The following is an 18,938-nucleotide window of genomic DNA, read 5'->3' on the forward strand; positions in this document are numbered from 1 at the left end:
TGGTGAACTGACTGATGTGTTTATTTTTACCATGCTGGAAAGGGAAGTGGACAGTGAGCTCAGCAATGGCAGGTCCTTGTTGAGAATGACGTGATGGCAAAGGAAGCCCTGTGGAAGAGGGAGTGCAGGCTTCATATGTGCACTTCTATGTGTCAATTAAAAATTGAAAAACGCAGCTACTCTAATCAACTCTAATCGAATGGTGCAGGAGGCACATGTCTTCTAGTATTTCATTTAAGAATACCCACATTTGTGTTGTTGTTTGGTTGGTTTAAAAATCTTTGTTCTTCTTTTTTGAATATGGACATTTAATCTGTTGTCAGCACCGAGTAAATACTATATCTGTCCTTCGAGAAATGTGTCTTGATTTTCCGTTACCTTTGCTGGTGGTTGGAAGGTGACTGGAGTTGGGATGCAGCCAGAAGGAAGCAGCTCTTTTGTCCTCCTAGCAACATCTTAGATGCACCTGAGTTCAATGCACTGTTTTATCCTTAGAGTCACTCATGTTTACTGAGTAGAACTTTGTGTTACCTTGAATGCAGAGTTCAGAGTCACCTTTCCATGATGGATCAGTGTGTGGCAGAGTGACAAACCGAAATTTCTGAGGACTAACCTTTCCTTTTGAAGAAAAATAATTTGCTGTTGAGCGCTTGGTGGGTATTTATTTATTTTAAATAGGGGACTGAAGATGGGAAGAACATGGCATTGACCTCAGCCCAGGTTGCCCTGGACTCCAGCTGAGTGTGTGTGTGTGTGTGTGCGTGTGAGCCTGTGTGCTTGTGTTTGACTTTAAGGCCTTTAAGGAAAGGGGACCTGGGCTGAGAGTATTCCAGAAGGTGACTCATGACACAGAACCCCTAGCATAAGCCACTGAGAGAAACAGGGTGGTCCCAATTCACAGAGAACCAGGAGATGCCTCAAGGGGAATCTGTGTTCGTCACCCTGGGACACCAGCTCACGACCCTCTCCCTCCCCCTTATCCTCCTGCCCCTCCCCTCTGGCTTCCTGGTTGAACTTGAACATCTGAAATGAGAATCCCCTCAGGCCCTTTGCACTGACCATCCTCCATTCTGCCAGACACACATGGCTGCAGGTAACTCTGTGGCCACCTCCCTGTCTCCCTGGAGGGCTCAACTCAAGTGACACCTCAGGGCTGATCTTGCCTGAAGAAGTAGAAGGAAATGACACTATCAGTGCCCTTTCTCCCGAAGAGCTTCAGTGTACCCGTCACACCTGAGCGTGTGAGGATTAGTGCTCTATGTACCTGCATTTGCTCTGACTTCCTTCCATTATTTCTTCCTCATTAGATTCAAGGGACATTCAGTGTCTTGGGAGTGACCTTTCATTGCTGAGTCCATGACTGGATCAACATTGTTATAAAATGATATCCCCCCATACAAGAAAGAGTTAGTTCTAGTGATTTGAAATAAAGTTTGTGTGGAGGAAAGACTGAGAGTGAGAGAGGAACTCAATATCAGAGAAGGCAAGGAATCCCTTAAAGGAAAAAGGATCATAAAACATAGGAATTAGTCTTGACTGTATACTTCAAAGAAAATATTATTTCAGGTTAGTACTGAATAATAATGTCAAATGATTTCTGTGTATTTTTTCACTAGTCACATTTAATATATGGAGCAAGGGAATGAAACACGCATTTCTAAATTTCTTCTGCTGGGAATTTCAGAGGACCCCAAATTGCAACCCTTCCTCTTTGGGCTGTTTCTGTTTATGTACCTGGTCACTGTGCTGGGGAACCTGCTCATCATCCTGGCCACCATCTCAGACTCCCACCTGCACACGCCCATGTACTTCTTCCTCGCCAACCTGTCCTTTGCAGACATCTGCTTCACCACCACCAGCATCCCAAAGATGCTGGTGAACATCCAGACCCAGAGCAAGGTCATTACCTACACAGGCTGCATCATCCAGATATACTTTTTCATATTCTTTGGTGTTTTGGACAACTTCCTCCTGGCGGTGATGGCCTATGACCGTTATGTGGCCATCTGTCACCCCTTGCACTACACGGTCATCATGAACCGCCGGCTCTGTGGACTGCTGGTGCTGGCATGCTGGGCCACCACTGCCCTGAATTCCTTAATAGATATCTTAATGGCAGTGCAGCTGTCCTTCTGCACAGACCTGGAGATCCCACACTTTGTATGTGAACTCAACCAGCTGGTCCTACTTGCCTGTTCTGACACGTTTTCCATTGATATGGTGATGTATTTTGGAGCGGTGTTGCTGGGAGGTGGCCCCCTTGCTGGGGTCCTTTACTCCTACTCCAAGATAGTGTCCTCCATCCGTGCAATCTCTTCAGCTCAGGGCAAGTACAAAGCCTTCTCCACCTGTGCCTCTCACCTCTCTGTGGTCTCCTTGTTCTACTCTACACTCCTGGGGGTGTACCTCAGTTCTTCCATTACCCAGAACTCACAATCGACAGCAAGAGCCTCGGTGATGTACAGCGTGGTCACCCCCATGCTGAACCCCTTCATCTACAGCCTGAGGAATGAGGACCTCACGGGAGCTCTGAGAAGACTTTTCCGAGGGAAACTGTAGAGGAGACATTTTCCAAGTTGTGCCTGTGGACTCCGGACTCAAGACACTGAACCAGACACTGCAATTCTTTATCCAGACCATGGAAATAGAGGTTGTGCTTTCTGTGAATTTCGTGCAGTTTCCTTTCTTCTCAACTGCGTTAGTGTTTAAGGATGCTCATGAGGAAGCTCTGTCCTCTCTCTGATATTCATCATTCTCTCCCTTTTGCCAATGTACTTTCCACCTTAGATCAGAAGCACTTTTCAGATTCCCGGGAGCCTGATACCCTGATGAGTTGCACTGGTCCAGTGGAATAATGACTTTGGTCACCAAGGCTGTTTCCTTTATTTATGAAGGAGAAATTCTGTTTTTCCATTTTCTGTTCTTTGTTCCTTTCTGTGCTGCTACCTTAACTGCTCTTCCTTAAAATGTCAAGATCCACATAGTGGTGGATTTACAGTTGACTATGTGGGACAGGCATGCACAAGAGCTTGTCTCCTGTCCAGTCATGCCTCTGAGATTGAAGATTTGTGCCTCTGAGATCCAACCCACTTCTGCTCAAATGAACTTAAGCTCTATATCCAGGTGAACTGGAAACTCACCCATGGTCACTTTTTGGTACTATTATCTGAAATAAATGTGAACCACCAGGTAGTCAGAACTATTGCTTTTATAAATATCAGAGCAAATGACAAAGAGAGATTTAGCAGGTTATTCTGAATATCTTCAGTTCTGCTGGCACTGTTTGTAGCGTCAATAAACTTTTGCTACCAAGAATACTATCCCAAAATAAATGGTTTAAAAAATATTGCTTTTGGTTTTGGAGTGCATCTTGGTAAATCTTTCGTTCTTTTTCCTCACCTTTTAAAATTGTTGATTCAGAGTTGTATATATTGTTAGGACTTGTTGTTACATATTTGTGGCTGAACACACTGTAACAATATCATGTGGGAATACCACTCTCCATCTTCTGGCCTTTTCCATGTCTTCATATGTCTCTGTTCCTTTTTAAGTCTATTGTCAACTAAGAGTCACCTGGGGATCTTCTGCTAACCTTGGCTGATACTCTCAGACTTTGGTTAAAGGCTGAGGGTGGGGATATGGGTTAGTCAACCCTGCATCACTGGGACCAAAATACCCAAGAACAATTTGGAGGAAGAAAAATTCATGTTGGCTCCTGGTTCTAGATGTTGAGTCCATTGCTCTGGCCCAAGGTGAGGAAGATCAGCATGGCAGACAGTTGTGGTGGAGAAGCTCTGCTCACCTCATGCCAGGCAGGAGGCAGAGAAGGAGCAGCAGGGTAGGTGCCCGGGGAAAGACAGCCTCCCAGGCATGCCCCTGTGACCTGCCTCCCGTGGCTATGCCCCACCTGCCCATAGTTACTGCCCAGTCAGTCCATTCAAACTGGGACGGGCTGACTAGGTCACAGTCCTTCCAATCCACTGGAATCCTTCACACAGGAGCCTTTGGGGGACACGCATATTCAAACCACAATATGAACATTCTGCAAAGTTTAGCTTAGGAACCCCTTGGGTTTTCTTTTTTTCTGTCCTCTCCAAGTGCCTTCTGCCCCCACTTCCCTGCCCAAGGGTCCCATGTCAGAAGAGGCTACAGCAATTATACATATTTATGCACCCAACAGCCTCTTCTGACACAGAACCTTTTCTGGTCATATCACATCCTTCTCCTTGTCTCCTTTTACAATTTTTATAATTGTCCCTGAAAGTTTCCAGATTTATTTTAGCTGAAAAAAAAGTATGCACATTTACTGTTGTTCAGATCATGTTGAAAACATGTACCTATGGTGTAAGGTTCAAGTCGGGCTGATCATATTTACCCACTCAAACATTTATTAGTGTATCTGGTGAAAACTTTCAAAATTCTCCCGGCTTCTTGCAGTGTGCATCACTTTCCTCTGTCTGTACCGCAGAGACAGGGGATTGAGGGGAGAGCGAGGGTAGCAGGAGATGAAATTGGTAAGATTATGATGTGTGTGTATGAGCACATCTCATGACTACCATGGTTGTGCAGAAATTAAGGCACGAATGTAAAAAATAAAAGGGAGACCAGGAGCGTACGGGAGGGGAATCAGGAGACACAGGGGAAGTATCGGGAATGGAATGGAGCATATTGAGTTATGTGGATCTATGAACATGTCACACTGAGCCCCACAGTCAAGTATGATCATATGGCACTAATGAAAACACCATTTAAAAAAGCATACAGTACATTATTGTTGTCTCTCAAGTAATATATTTGAGTGTAGCAACATCGGAATGAAATAAAAGTATATGCACACCACTAGTGAAAGAGTAAGACTTGGCACAAAGAGTGGGCAAGATAAGGGATAAAAGTAGGGAAGGAAATCTGTGTTGCAGGAACAGAAGCTCCCAAGACTGAGGCTTGGACAGGGAAGGGGAGGCAGAGTGCACTTGGAGAGGGAAGAAAAGAGAAATCTTAGCAAACTCAAGAAGATGGAAATCATATCTGGTATCCTTCTCAACTCTAATAGTTGAAACTAGAATCAACACTAGGAATTTTCTGAATATGTACAAATGCAAGGTCCTTGAAGAACATGCCCTTGAACAACTAGTGGGTCAACGAATAAAATACAAGGAAATGTAAAGTATCCTGAGAGAAATAAAAATGGAAAAAGAATCAAAGGATAATGTGTGGAGAGTGAATGAGCCTCTGCCATTGGTTGATCCTATGGTGTTGGCAAAACCCAAGCCTGGGAAACATTCATTGCTAAAAGCTGAGGATATGAACAGCCTTGACCCTTGGCTCTGACGTTAACAGCTATCAGGTGTTCCAGTGCAATGGGCTTCCTGGGAGTAGAAGGATTATAGCAGGATGTTCGTAGCACTGCAACAGTAGGACAGCTGCAAAAATGTTTCTGATAGACTTGAAACAGAGAAAACATTGAAATGAATCAGAAATGAAACTGGAGACATTACAACTGGTATGATGGAAATATAGATGCATGGGGAACTGCTCTGAACTCTTATCCACCCTCATGGAAAACCAACAGGAAATGTATAAATCCCTGGACCATAAAAGCTACTATGAATCAATGGAAGAAACAGAAAATTGGAAATAATGATAATGAGAGAGGAGCATGAATCAGTCATAGGAAATGTCCCATGTGGTAAAGCCAGGACCTGATGCCTTCCCTGAAGAACTCCACCAAACACTTGGAGAGCTGATGGCAGTCATCTCAGTATTCTCCAAAGGAGAAAAGGAAAGGAAGGATGGGAATCCTTCCAAACTCATTTTACAAGGCCAACATTATGGTGATAGCAAAGTCAGGTAAGGACTCAGACAAATATATGGCGATGTCCTTGACAAAGATATTTAAAAATTATCTCAGGAGTGGAGAGAGAGCATTTGGTAAAACTCAACCTCCATTTATGCTACAAACTCTCAACCAATTAAGTGTCAGGGTCATTTACCTCCACAAAGGACTGAGAGAAGCCTATGGCTAAGGTCGTGCTGATCGGGGAAAGACAGGCAGTGTGTCCTGGGAGATGTGGGAGGAGTTGGGGAGGATCATCCGTATTCACCGTGGTTCTGCCAGTTGTAACCAGTGCAACCAGACAGAAGGAAGAATAAGGGCGTGCACACATAGACCACAAAGGATGGGGTTTAATAAGAACTAAATCAGAGCATTCTCATAAGTTGCTAATAATGCATATAAAACATCTATGTCTTTGAATTATCCACTATTTTATAAACACATCTCTATGTGATAGTTCTTAACTGGGGTGATAAACTCCTATTTCTGTTATTTTGGAAAAAGCATCATGAAGTCACAGATTCAGGAGTCACAGTCATTTAACAAGGGATCCTAGTGCAGTGTAGTTGAAGAGAAGCATAGGAAATTTTCTGGAGATGTTGGGGTGGTGTCCCCAACACAAGCCAAGCTGTGGGGCACAGTGGTCATGATATAGGTTCTTTTGTCTTAGACTTTGGAGAAAACTTTATTTTAGGATTGGGATAAGGTGTAAGTATTAGATCTCTAGAAGGCAGAAGAGTTGTCAGAGTAATAAAGACTAACTGACTTTCACCTCGTGTCTTGGGGAAAAAACTGCTTTTGACCTGGAGCAATTTTCTGCAGGGAATTGATGCCTTGGGGCTGGGATAACAAGCAGCCAAGGAGCCTAATTTGCAGACACAGAGTTGAAATATCTCCCTGCTGCTGTCCCTTTGCTTGTGTGCCACCTTGTTTTGTACTTCGGGACCTGGTTTTGTACTTCAGAGTCCTGCATGTGGCTTGGGGAACTGCTGCTTGACCGTCTGTAGCCTTGTCTGGAGAAAGAGCTTCTGTCTCCAAGGTCCAGCATCCTGGTAGGAATCTGGACTTGCAGTCAGAAACCAGAACCGAGTCAGAACCCACCCAGGTGAGTCTGAGAGCCCAGCAGGTGCTGCAGGGAGAAGCTAGATGCCAAGAACATATACCTGTGGACACCTGAGAGCCCATGCAGCCTTGGTTGGAGCTGAGAGGTTACTGAGGTTGTTTGCTGCAGTGATTGATTATTCATTGGTATCCATGTTTATCATGGTGGAAAGAGGAGTGAGTGAGCTCAGCCAGGTCCTGTTGACAATGACGGGTAGCAAAGGCAGCCCCATGAGAAGAGGGTGCGGAAGCTCCATGTGGTTTCAGTGTAAGTGAGCATGTGTCCAGGACCTTGGCAATGAATTAGGTGGAAAGGAGAAATGCCTGTCACCTGTGGAGGGGCATGCAGGACAGGAGGACATTTGTTATGTCTGAGATGATGCATCCTTTTGATTGGCTTATTATTATCACAAGTCAAATTTATATGATTATTTACATTTTAATGATGGAATTTTTCAGTTTATTTTTTTTTCTCAGTTGACTTTGGGAACCACTTTTTTGGAAATCAGTCATTTTAAATTTTATGTCATCAAACATGTTTATCTTCTTACGTTTGATTTTGTTGACTTACTCCTGACGATTTGCCCATCCATGAATTTTAAATGACGCTCTTTTGATGTTTCTCTGAGATGTGTTGTTTCCTTTCACATAGAGATTGTTAATTTCTTCTTGTTTTGTAAGATACTTGTGCCAGTGCACTGTAGCGTCTCTTGTGCGGGCCTAGCTCATACACGGGGTAAGCGGCATGGAGCCAAGACCCAGACCCTGGGAGTTGGGTGGAAGCAAGCTTGTGGTGAGCAGCCTGCAATCTTGTTTATTGCGGGGACAGCTATACATTTTATAGGTTTCTTGCCCAATCACAAGGCACCGCGGGGGATCAGACCACCAGGTTCCTATATGGGTTCCCTTGGTAACACTAGGTCGATTTGGGGGAGCATGTACTTTCCTAGGTGGCTGAAGTGGAACGCTTCTCCCGCAGGTTTACACGCTTGAGACGTTCACTGCTGCCAGCCAAGAACTAGGATTTCTCCCAACAGGGGACCACCCTCATTTTCCTCAAGATGGATAGACATTGATGCCAGCTCTTAATTATCTACTTAAGCTTTTCCAAGGAAGTTGAAATACAACTTTAGCATCTCTTAGTTGTCCATGTATACAGATTCCCTGTGTAATTGCATAAACAGTATGTGAATGCCTGCTTGATACCACCACACTCAAGGAATATTCTTTGTTGTATTCTGTCATGTCTAGGTATTTGCCAATTTACTTATTAATCCATTATGACAGAATCAGAATTTTGTTCTACATGTATTGTTTCACTGAGTTTTAATACTCCATTAAAATTCATTGAATGCAGCATTTTGAAATCACTGAATTTCACCTTTTCTCATTTCCCTTTCTTTTGTTCCCCAGATTCTTTTCTTTAGTTATATTCTGTATCATGAGCACATATTCTGTACCACTAAGGCACAGCACAGTGTGAGACACGGGTGTGGGAGGTGAGGTCCCTGGCACTTGCCATGGGCAGGATTTTGTTCTGTGAGAAAGGGTGGAAGTGCCAGGGCGTGGCAGGACATTACAGGTAGAACGACCTCATTTAAATATGACAACATGGTCCCTTGTTTATCAGCTGTAGTCACTTGTCCTGAGGCTTCCTTCTTCCCTAAGCACTTGTGCATTAGGAATTCTCCTCTGATTCAGTGAACTTTCCCCATTTCCTCACCCCAGACGATGCCCCTAGAGGAGCTGCTTCTCAGTCCTCCTATATCATTTGCAGAGACCTCACCCTGGGGCTCCTGCTCACTCTGCTGTGGTCATGTGCACCTGAGCTTTGTGCGTGGTGGAGGCGGCACCTGGTCCTCACCGTCAGGGGATGGAGCACAGTCGTGTTCATAAGGCAGGAGAGATTTTCCTTCTGTCCTTGGCTCAGTGAACTGACAACATCGGAATTCTAGAACCTGCATTCTCAATCTTATGGGCAGGCTATCAGGGCAATGTCCAAACAGACTCCATTTCACCCTGAGACCCCATGTCATGTAGGAAATGCTTCTCCCATGGGAATACCCTGCCTCTGTACCCATCAACAGTTGCTTAGCTTAGCATGTTTGGCAACACAAAATGGCAATTCTTATATAATGTAAAATTGTTCTCTCTTCGGTTCCTATTTTTCTTGGACAATGTCCCCTGTCAGACAATGATTGTCTAGATGTTAGTAACCATTCTTTAACTTGTACCCAACTAAGGTCATTTTGACCCACTTCCCCTTCTGCTTCTGATTTTAGATCTCATGATGTGAGTTTGTAGTTTTGAATCATAGCAACAGCCACTTATGATTAATGAACTGACTTATGGTATAAAAACCCTGCAACCCTGATCTTGGGACTGTCCTCCCTATAGCCCTTTTGGGCATTATGCCAGTCAGTCAGCCAGCCGGCTAATAGAAACTCACAAGTCTGAACTTCTCAATGGTGATCGGTGTGTTCTTAAGTAGCACCCCACAACACTCAACGCTTCCATCTAATTTTTTTCTAATGTTGTCATCTCTAGGCCATATACATCTGCTAGACCTCTGGGGACAAGACCTGAGTGGAAAATTTCCAGTCAATTTTTTTTATACAACATACGAAATCCTTTCTTTTATTGGAAATTCTTCTATACACCACAAACATGAAACATACCCAATGTCTCTGGTTTAGTTCTTCAAACATGATTTCTTTCAAAATGGTGTTCTGTATCATTCTTTACCCTTCAAATCACTATCAAGAAATTCGTAGACCATGGCAAGATGAGAGTATACCACCTCCTTCACCAAAATCTACACAGCATGGCATTCACACACCCACAAAATCCCAACAGTTTGCAAAAATACTTCATTTGAATTGAGACTGGCTCTCCAATAATACAGGGAAATCAGTTTGTAAATAAATACCCACTGTTCATCCTGAGTGACATCAGCAGATCTAAGATATATTCAGTACCCTTTCAGTCATTTCTTTTTTTTTAATTAAAAATCATAAATTTACATAGGGCAATATTGTTTGATTCATTCTGTTATATTTTCCCCTTCCCCCCCACCCGTCTCCAATTTTGTCTCCTTGGGGTTATCTCTGAGTTGGGAAGAATGTGCCCTTCCTACTGGGGACATGAAATCTGGTTATAAAAACTGTAAAGAACATGACACGGGACATTCAATAAAGATAAAGAATTGGATTTCATGAGAGGATATAACAATTGTGAACGCATATGCCCATCAGCGAATCACCCAAATATGTGAAGGTAATATTACAGAGTCAGAAGGGAGAGACAGAGCATGATATGAAAATAGTAGGGGTGCTTTTCTTGATGAAAGTGCATTTATCTGTTACGGCATTTCCAAATTAGAGTACAAGCTTACCAAGACTACTAACTAACACAGGACGTTAGATTTAAATTTGTTATACCCTCTCTTGTCTTCCCATTATTAAAAACAATGATATAAGATAAAATTGGTAGTATTTTTGCAGATATACTGATAATTAAAAATTATTTTGATTAGTTGATTGTAGTCACACATAATCATGGGGTTCATTTAGACACATCCATATGTGCATATTATAGAATTAAAAGATGATACACCATGATCAAATAGGATTTATACATACAACTTTTCTCACATGGTGATTCTACATACACAAATCAATAAATGAGACACATCACATCAATGGAATAAAAACCATATGATCATCTCAAAAGACACAGAAAGAGCATTTAATAAAATCTAACCTCCCCACATGATAAAAACTCTCAACAAGTTAGGCATAGGAGGAGCATAGCTCAACACAGTAAAGACTGTATATGACGAACCACAGCAGACGGCTTAGTGAATGGGGATAGGTTGGAAGCTTCTCTGTAAGATGTGGAGGAAGGTGAGGTTGCCCACTCCCACCATTGTTCTTCATCATGGCTCTGGAGGTTCCAATAAGGGCATCCAAACAGGACAGGAGAATGTCAGGTTGTCCCATTTGAGGTGGCCTGATTTTTAACATTTTAGTTGTCACATAATTATACATATTCATGGGTTCAGTGCTAATTTGATATTGTGCACAGCATGCAATAATAAAACCAGCATTACCAGCATTTCCATTGCCTTAAACACTATTATTTCCTTTTGTGTGCAGTGTGCAAGGTCCTCTCTTCCTAGTTCCTATAAAATGCATATAAGTGTTGTAAAACTAATATGAACTTACTGTGCTGTAGAACACCAGAAGATTTTCTGCTTATGAAACTATGTTTTGGTACCTGTTATCCAAGTTTCATGATCTTTTACATAGAAAAACTGGAAGATTTCACTGGGAAAAAATGAAAACTAATAAACACAGGAAAGTTGCAGGCTACGGAGCCAAACTCATACAGAAATCAGCAGTATTTATATACAACAATAATTAACTAGTGAAATAGAAATGAAGAAAACAATCCCATTTTCAATAGCTCTTTAAAACACACAGAAATAAAATAAACCAAGGAAGTAAGAGATTTCTACAATAATTAGAAAACATGATGAAAGAAATTGATGAAGACATACACAAGAGAAGATATCCCAAATTCATGGATTGGAAGTATTAATATTGTTAAAATGCCCAATATACATAAGGCAATTAATTCATGGATTCAATGCAATTCCTATCAAAACACCAATAATGTTCTTCATAGAAGTACAGAAAGCAATCTTAAAAGTTTTAAGGAAGCACTAAAATTCCCAAATAATGAAAACGATCCTGAGCATGGAGAACAGAGGTGAAGAAATGGTAACATCTGTCTTCAAAACATACTACAAAGCAATAGTGACAAAACAGTATGGTAGTGGCGAGGACACAGATGACACAATGGAGAGAGAATAGAGAGCACATTCACAAATCTATAAATTTAAAGCCAACTCATTTCCACAAAGTCGTTAAGAACATACATGGGAGAAAGGATGATGTCTACAAAAAAGTGGAACTGGGAACACTAGATATCTATTTGGAGATGAAAGAAATGGGACCCTTAAGAGAAAAAATGCTTGCTATCGCTGATTATAATGGGGATGCCAATCAAAACTGCAATGGAAACCATCAAACCCCAATTAGAATGAGTATTCTCGAACACATACAAAAATTCTGGTGAGGAGGGGGAGAAAGAGGGATTCTTATACATTGTTGGTGGAATGTAATTAAACCCATTATGGGGAACAGTATGGAGATTCCTCAAACACCTAAAGATAAAGATCTGGAAATTCTCCCACCTAGTATAAATCCTAAAGAAAGGAAATGAGTTTGCTGAAGACATGCCTGCATTCCCATGTCTGTTCATTTCACAATAGCTAAGATATGGGAATCAACCTGAGTGTCCACTTACAGATGAATGGGTAAAAATGTGGCATATGTACACTTTGTAAAGTTACAGAGTCATAAAAACGAGTGAAATTCTGTCCTTTGCAGTAACATGGATAGATCCAGGATACATTCTAATTGAAAGAAACTGGGCATAGAAAGAAAAGTACCACATCTTCTAACTCATAAGTGGAAGCTACAGAAATTGATTTCATAGAAGTTGACAGTAGAATAGTGGTTATCAGAGTCTAGGATGGGCAGGAGGGAGGGAGATTATAAAGAAGTGTGTTATTAGGTGCAAAAACATAGGTTAATTTTAATATTCCAATGCAAATACATCATAAATGTTGAGATTATGGAAATGCTAATCACCCTGAATAAATCATTATACATTATATACATTTATATAAATAGCACAACATAACCCCAAATACGTCCAATTCTTCATTCTTTAAAAATAAAATCAAGACTTATAATTGCAGGAGATAGAATGTGCACCTTGTGTTGATATTGATGCAAAAGAAATCACCACATTGTAAGTGCCTTAAAGCAACACCCCTGTCTTGGCACCCTGCTCTTAGGCATAACATGGCAGCTTTTTCTGCTCAGTGCTTCTCACACATTGACCAAATCAAAGTATTAGTCAGTCTGTGTTCTCAGTGGAACTCCAGAGTCTTCGGCCAGTCTCATGCGGAAACAAGCAGAATTCAGTTGCTCTGCATTGGTAGGACTGAGCTCCAGTTACTGGAGAAGGCTCACGTTCAGCACCAGGAGCTGTCCTTGGTTGTAGCCACTGGGGCCTCTCCAACATGGCAGCTCACTACTGCAAGGACAGCAGAGCACCACACCCTCTTCAGGACCCCTTCCCTAGTCATTGCTGAGGCATTCCCGATCTCTGTCTTTCTAGGCTTCCTTTGTTTGCTGTCCCCCAACCCATTTTTCCATGTTTGTAAGCCTTATGCCTTTTTCTTTCCCACTGGTGTGAATTCTCACTCATCCACCTTCTTGAGCTCTTTAGCAGCACTTTGTACTAAACATCTCAAACCATCTGCCCTATCAAATGATCTATGTATTAATTCACACCGCAAGGAACTTTTGAGCACCAGCTATGTTCCAGGCCCATGGGTCCTGCCTTTATGGTGGTTCCAATCTACTAAGGACAGAATATTTCTGTGTCCTCTAAAATTCTTACTTTGAGATCCATAACACCCAAAGGGTTCCAACTGGACAAATCACTTGGCCATTCTGGACCCATGTGTTTGAATGTAGGGTAAGGTGAACAACAAAGTAGACCACAAAGAATGGGCTTTTGTGGAAACTAAATGAGAGGATCATTATATGCATTGCTAATCACAGGGCAATGCATAAAAGATCCAAATGTTTCTCTTTGAATTATTAAATTTTTATGAGTACAAGATCAAATGAAATCATTTAGCTTGTGTTATAAGCATATTTTTTGGATGTGCAAAGGGTATCATGAAGCCAAGGGTTGTAGTCGTTTGATTTTGTATTCAGCAATCACAGTTCATTCATATTTGAAGAGAGGAATAGTGAACTTTTTGGAGATGGAACTGAAGCCATGGGGATCCATGGGATCTGGTCAAAGAAGGTTCTCAGGCTAGACTTCAGAAAAATCTTTGTCAGGCCTGGGTGAGGTGTGGGAGGTTAGCTATATAGAAGGCAGAACAGTTTTGGAGAAAAACTAATAATGACTAATTCACGTGGCATTTAATTTGTCATCTTGGGAACAGAGAATCAGCAAGAAATAAATTGCTTTTAGGTGCGGAGCCAAGTCCCACAGGGAGATGATGTCTGAATGCTGGAATAACAAGAGGGAAATGTGGCCTCATGGGCAGACTCAGAGAGAGAAATCTTCGTGCCGTGCCCCTCAGCAGTGTGGAGCCTTGGTTTGTGGAGTGGGCTTCCTCACTTTGGAGCTCTGCATCTGCTTTGGGATCTGAAACTTGGCCCCCTCCTGCAGTCTCGTGTGGCACATCACTTCAGGGTCCGTGATCAACCACCAGGGAGGAATTTGGACTTGTATCCAGAATACTCATCCAGGTGAGTTTGAGAGCCAGCAGGTGCTGCAGGAGGTCTTCTGAGAGGCTGGCAGCCAAGAACAGTTCATCCACCCTTGTCCAGGGCTGTGAGGTTGCTGTGGTTGGTGGTGGAATTGTTTGGTTGAACTGACTGATGTGTTTATTTTTACCATGCCTGGAAAGGGAAGTGGACAGTGAGCTCAGCAATGGCAGGTCCTTGTTGAGAATGACGTGATGGCAAAGGAAGCCCTGTGGAAGAGGGAGTGCAGGCTTCATATGTGCACTTCTATGTGTCAATTAAAAATTGAAAAACGCAGCTACTCTAATCAACTCTAATCGAATGGTGCAGGAGGACACATGTCTTCTAGTATTTCATTTAAGAATACCCACATTTGTGTTGTTGTTTGGTTGGTTTAAAATCTTTGTTCTTCTTTTTTGAATATGGACATTTAATCTGTTGTCAGCACCGAGTAAATACTATATCTGTCCTTCGAGAAATGGTCTTGATTTTCCGTTACCTTTGCTGGTGGTTGGAAGGTGACTGGAGTTGGGATGCAGCCAGAAGGAAGCAGCTCTTTTGTCCTCCTAGCAACATCTTAGATGCACCTGAGTCAATGCACTGTTTTATCCTTAGAGTCACTCATGTTTACTGAGTAGAACTTGTGTTACCTTGAATGCAGAGTTCAGAGTCACCTTTCCATGATGGATCAGTGTGTGGCAGAGTGACAAACCGAAATTTCTGAGGACTAACCTTTCCTTTTGAAGAAAAATAACTTGCTGTTGAGCGCTTGGTGGGTATTTATTTATTTTAAATAGGGGACTGAAGATGGGAAGAACATGGCATTGACCTCAGCCCAGGTTGCCCTGGACTCAGCTGAGTGTGTGTGTGTGTGTGCGTGTGAGCCTGTGTGCTTGTGTTTGACTTTAAGGCCTTTAAGGAAAGGGGACCTGGGCTGAGAGTATTCCAGAAGGTGACTCATGACACAGAACCTCCTAGCATAAGCCACTGAGAGAAACAGGGTGGTCCCAATTCACAGAGAACCAGGAGATGCCTCAAGGGGAATCTGTGTTCGTCACCCTGGGACACCAGCTCACGTCCCCTCTCCCTCCCCCTTATCCTCCTGCCCCTCCCTCTGGCTTCCTGGTTGAACTTGAACATCTGAAATGAGAATCCCCTCAGGCCCTTTGCACTGACCATCCTCCATTCTGCAGACACACATGGCTGCAGGTAACTCTGTGGCCACCTCCCTGTCTCCCTGGAGGGCTCAACTCAAGTGACACCTCAGGGCTGATCTTGCCTGAAGAAGTAGAAGGAAATGACACTATCAGTGCCCTTTCTCCCGAAGAGCTTCAGTGTACCCGTCACACCTGAGCGTGTGAGGATTAGTGCTCTATCTACCTGCATTTGCTCTGACTTCCTTCCATTATTTCTTCCTCATTAGATTCAAGGGACATTCAGTGTCTTGGGAGTGACCTTTCATTGCTGAGTCCATGACTGGATCAACATTGTATAAAATGATATCCCCCATACAAGAAAGAGTTAGTTCTAGTGATTTGAAATAAAGTTTGTGTGGAGGAAAGACTGAGAGTGAGAGAGGAACTCAATATCAGAGAAGGCAAGGAATCCCTTAAAGGAAAAAGGATCATAAAACATAGGAATTAGTCTTGACTGTATACTTCAAAGAAAATATTATTTCAGGTTAGTACTGAATAATAATGTCAAATGATTTCTGTGTATTTTTTCACTAGTCACATTTAATATATGGAGCAAGGGAATGAAACACGCATTTCTAAATTTCTTCTGCTGGGAATTTCAGAGGACCCAAATTGCAACCCTTCCTCTTTGGGCTGTTTCTGTTTATGTACCTGGTCACTGTGCTGGGGAACCTGCTCATCATCCTGGCCACCATCTCAGACTCCCACCTGCACACGCCCATGTACTTCTTCCTCGCCAACCTGTCCTTTGCAGACATCTGCTTCACCACCACCAGCATCCCAAAGATGCTGGTGAACATCCAGACCCAGAGCAAGGTCATTACCTACACAGGCTGCATCATCCAGATATACTTTTTCATATTCTTTGGTGTTTTGGACAACTTCCTCCTGGCGGTGATGGCCTATGACCGTTATGTGGCCATCTGTCACCCCTTGCACTACACGGTCATCATGAACCGCCGGCTCTGTGGACTGCTGGTGCTGGCATGCTGGGCCACCACTGCCCTGAATTCCTTAATAGATATCTTAATGGCAGTGCAGCTGTCCTTCTGCACAGACCTGGAGATCCCACACTTTGTATGTGAACTCAACCAGCTGGTCCTACTTGCCTGTTCTGACACGTTTTCCATTGATATGGTGATGTATTTTGGAGCGGTGTTGCTGGGAGGTGGCCCCCTTGCTGGGGTCCTTTACTCCTACTCCAAGATAGTGTCCTCCATCCGTGCAATCTCTTCAGCTCAGGGCAAGTACAAAGCCTTCTCCACCTGTGCCTCTCACCTCTCTGTGGTCTCCTTGTTCTACTCTACACTCCTGGGGGTGTACCTCAGTTCTTCCATTACCCAGAACTCACAATCGACAGCAAGAGCCTCGGTGATGTACAGCGTGGTCACCCCCATGCTGAACCCCTTCATCTACAGCCTGAGGAATGAGGACCTCACGGGAGCTCTGAGAAGACTTTTCCGAGGGAAACTGTAGAGGAGACATTTTCCAAGTTGTGCCTGTGGACTCCGGACTCAAAGACACTGAACCAGACACTGCAATTCTTTATCCAGACCATGGAAATAGAGGTTGTGCTTTCTGTGAATTTCGTGCAGTTTCCTTTCTTCTCAACTGCGTTAGTGTTTAAGGATGCTCATGAGGAAGCTCTGTCCTCTCTCTGATATTCATCATTCTCTCCCTTTTGCCAATGTACTTTCCACCTTAGATCAGAAGCACTTTTCAGATTCCCGGGAGCCTGATACCCTGATGAGTTGCACTGGTCCAGTGGAATAATGACTTTGGTCACCAAGGCTGTTTCCTTTATTTTATGAAGGAGAAATTCTGTTTTTTCCATTTTCTGTTCTTTGTTCCTTTCTGTGCTGCTACCTTAACTGCTCTTCCTTAAAATGTCAAGATCCACATAGTGGTGGATTTACAGTTGACTATGTGGGACAGGCATGCACAAGAGCTTGTCTCCTGTCCAGTCATGCCTCTGAGATTGAAGATTTGTGCCTCTGAGATCCAACCCACTTCTGCTCAAATGAACTTAAGCTCTATATCCAGGTGAACTGGAAACTCACCCATGGTCACTTTTTGGTACTATTATCTGAAATAAATGTGAACCACCAGGTAGTCAGAACTATTGCTTTTATAAATATCAGAGCAAATGACAAAGAGAGATTTAGCAGGTTATTCTGAATATCTTCAGTTCTGCTGGCACTGTTTGTAGCGTCAATAAACTTTTGCTACCAAGAATACTATCCCAAAATAAATGGTTTAAAAAATATGCTTTGGTTTTGGAGTGCATCTTGGTAAATCTTTCGTTCTTTTTCCTCACCTTTTAAAATTGTTGATTCAGAGTTGTATATATTGTTAGGACTTGTTGTTACATATTTGTGGCTGAACACACTGTAACAATATCATGTGGAATACCACTCTCCATCTTCTGGCCTTTTCCATGTCTTCATATGTCTCTGTTCCTTTTTAAGTCTATTGTCAACTAAGAGTCACCTGGGGATCTTCTGCTAACCTTGGCTGATACTCTCAGACTTTGGTTAAAGGCTGAGGGTGGGGATATGGGTTAGTCAACCCTGCATCACTGGGACCAAAATACCCAAGAACAATTTGGAGGAAGAAAAATTATGTTGGCTCCTGGTTCTAGATGTTGAGTCCATTGCTCTGGCCCAAGGTGAGGAAGATCAGCATGGCAGACAGTTGTGGTGGAGAAGCTCTGCTCACCTCATGCCAGGCAGGAGGCAGAGAAGGAGCAGCAGGGTAGGTGCCCGGGGAAAGACAGCCTCCCAGGCATGCCCCTGTGACCTGCCTCCCGTGGCTATGCCCACCTGCCCATAGTTACTGCCCAGTCAGTCCATTCAAACTGGGACGGGCTGACTAGGTCACAGTCCTTCCAATCCACTGGAATCCTTCACACAGGAGCCTTTGGGGGACACGCATATTCAAACCACAATATGAACATTCTGCAAAGTTTAGCTCTAGGAACCCCTTGGGTTTTCTTTTTTCTGTCCTCTCCAAGTGCCTTCTGCCCCCACTTCCCTGCCCAAGGGTCCCATGTCAGAAGAGGCTACAGCAATTATACATATTTATGCACCCAACAGCCTCTTCTGACACAGAACCTTTTCTGGTCATATCACATCCTTCTCCTTGTCTCCTTTTACAATTTTTATAATTGTCCCTGAAAGTTTCCAGATTTATTTTTAGCTGAAAAAAAAAGTATGCACATTTACTGTTGTTTCAGATCATGTTGAAAACATGTACCTATGGTGTAAGGTTCAAGTCGGGCTGATCATATTTACCCACTCAAACATTTATTAGTGTATCATGGTGAAAACTTTCAAAATTCTCCCGGCTTCTTGCAGTGTGCATCACTTTCCTCTGTCTGTACCGCAGAGACAGGGGATTGAG

General features: G+C 42.9%; 1 protein-coding gene and 1 pseudogene across 2 annotated transcripts; both read left to right on the plus strand.

The window, feature by feature from the left end:
• Positions 1–1,629: 1,629 nt before the first annotated feature.
• On the plus strand, positions 1,630–2,559 carry LOC306646837 (olfactory receptor 7A40-like; the record flags this gene model as incomplete). The annotated part of the gene is made up of 1 exon (XM_079115591.1): positions 1,630–2,559. One exon carries the CDS (start codon positions 1,630–1,632, stop codon positions 2,557–2,559), a length of 930 nt encoding a protein of 309 aa, XP_078971717.1.
• A 13,524-nt stretch (positions 2,560–16,083) lies between these two features.
• LOC306646840 (olfactory receptor 7A40-like) lies at positions 16,084–17,012 on the plus strand (annotated as a pseudogene). The gene has a single exon. The product of its transcript is annotated as an olfactory receptor 7A40-like (transcript).
• The last annotated feature ends 1,926 nt before the right edge of the window (positions 17,013–18,938 follow it).

This window comes from Sciurus vulgaris (genome assembly GCF_902686455.1).
Source record: "Sciurus vulgaris genome assembly, chromosome: 16".
Lineage (NCBI taxonomy): Eukaryota > Metazoa > Chordata > Mammalia > Rodentia > Sciuridae > Sciurus > Sciurus vulgaris.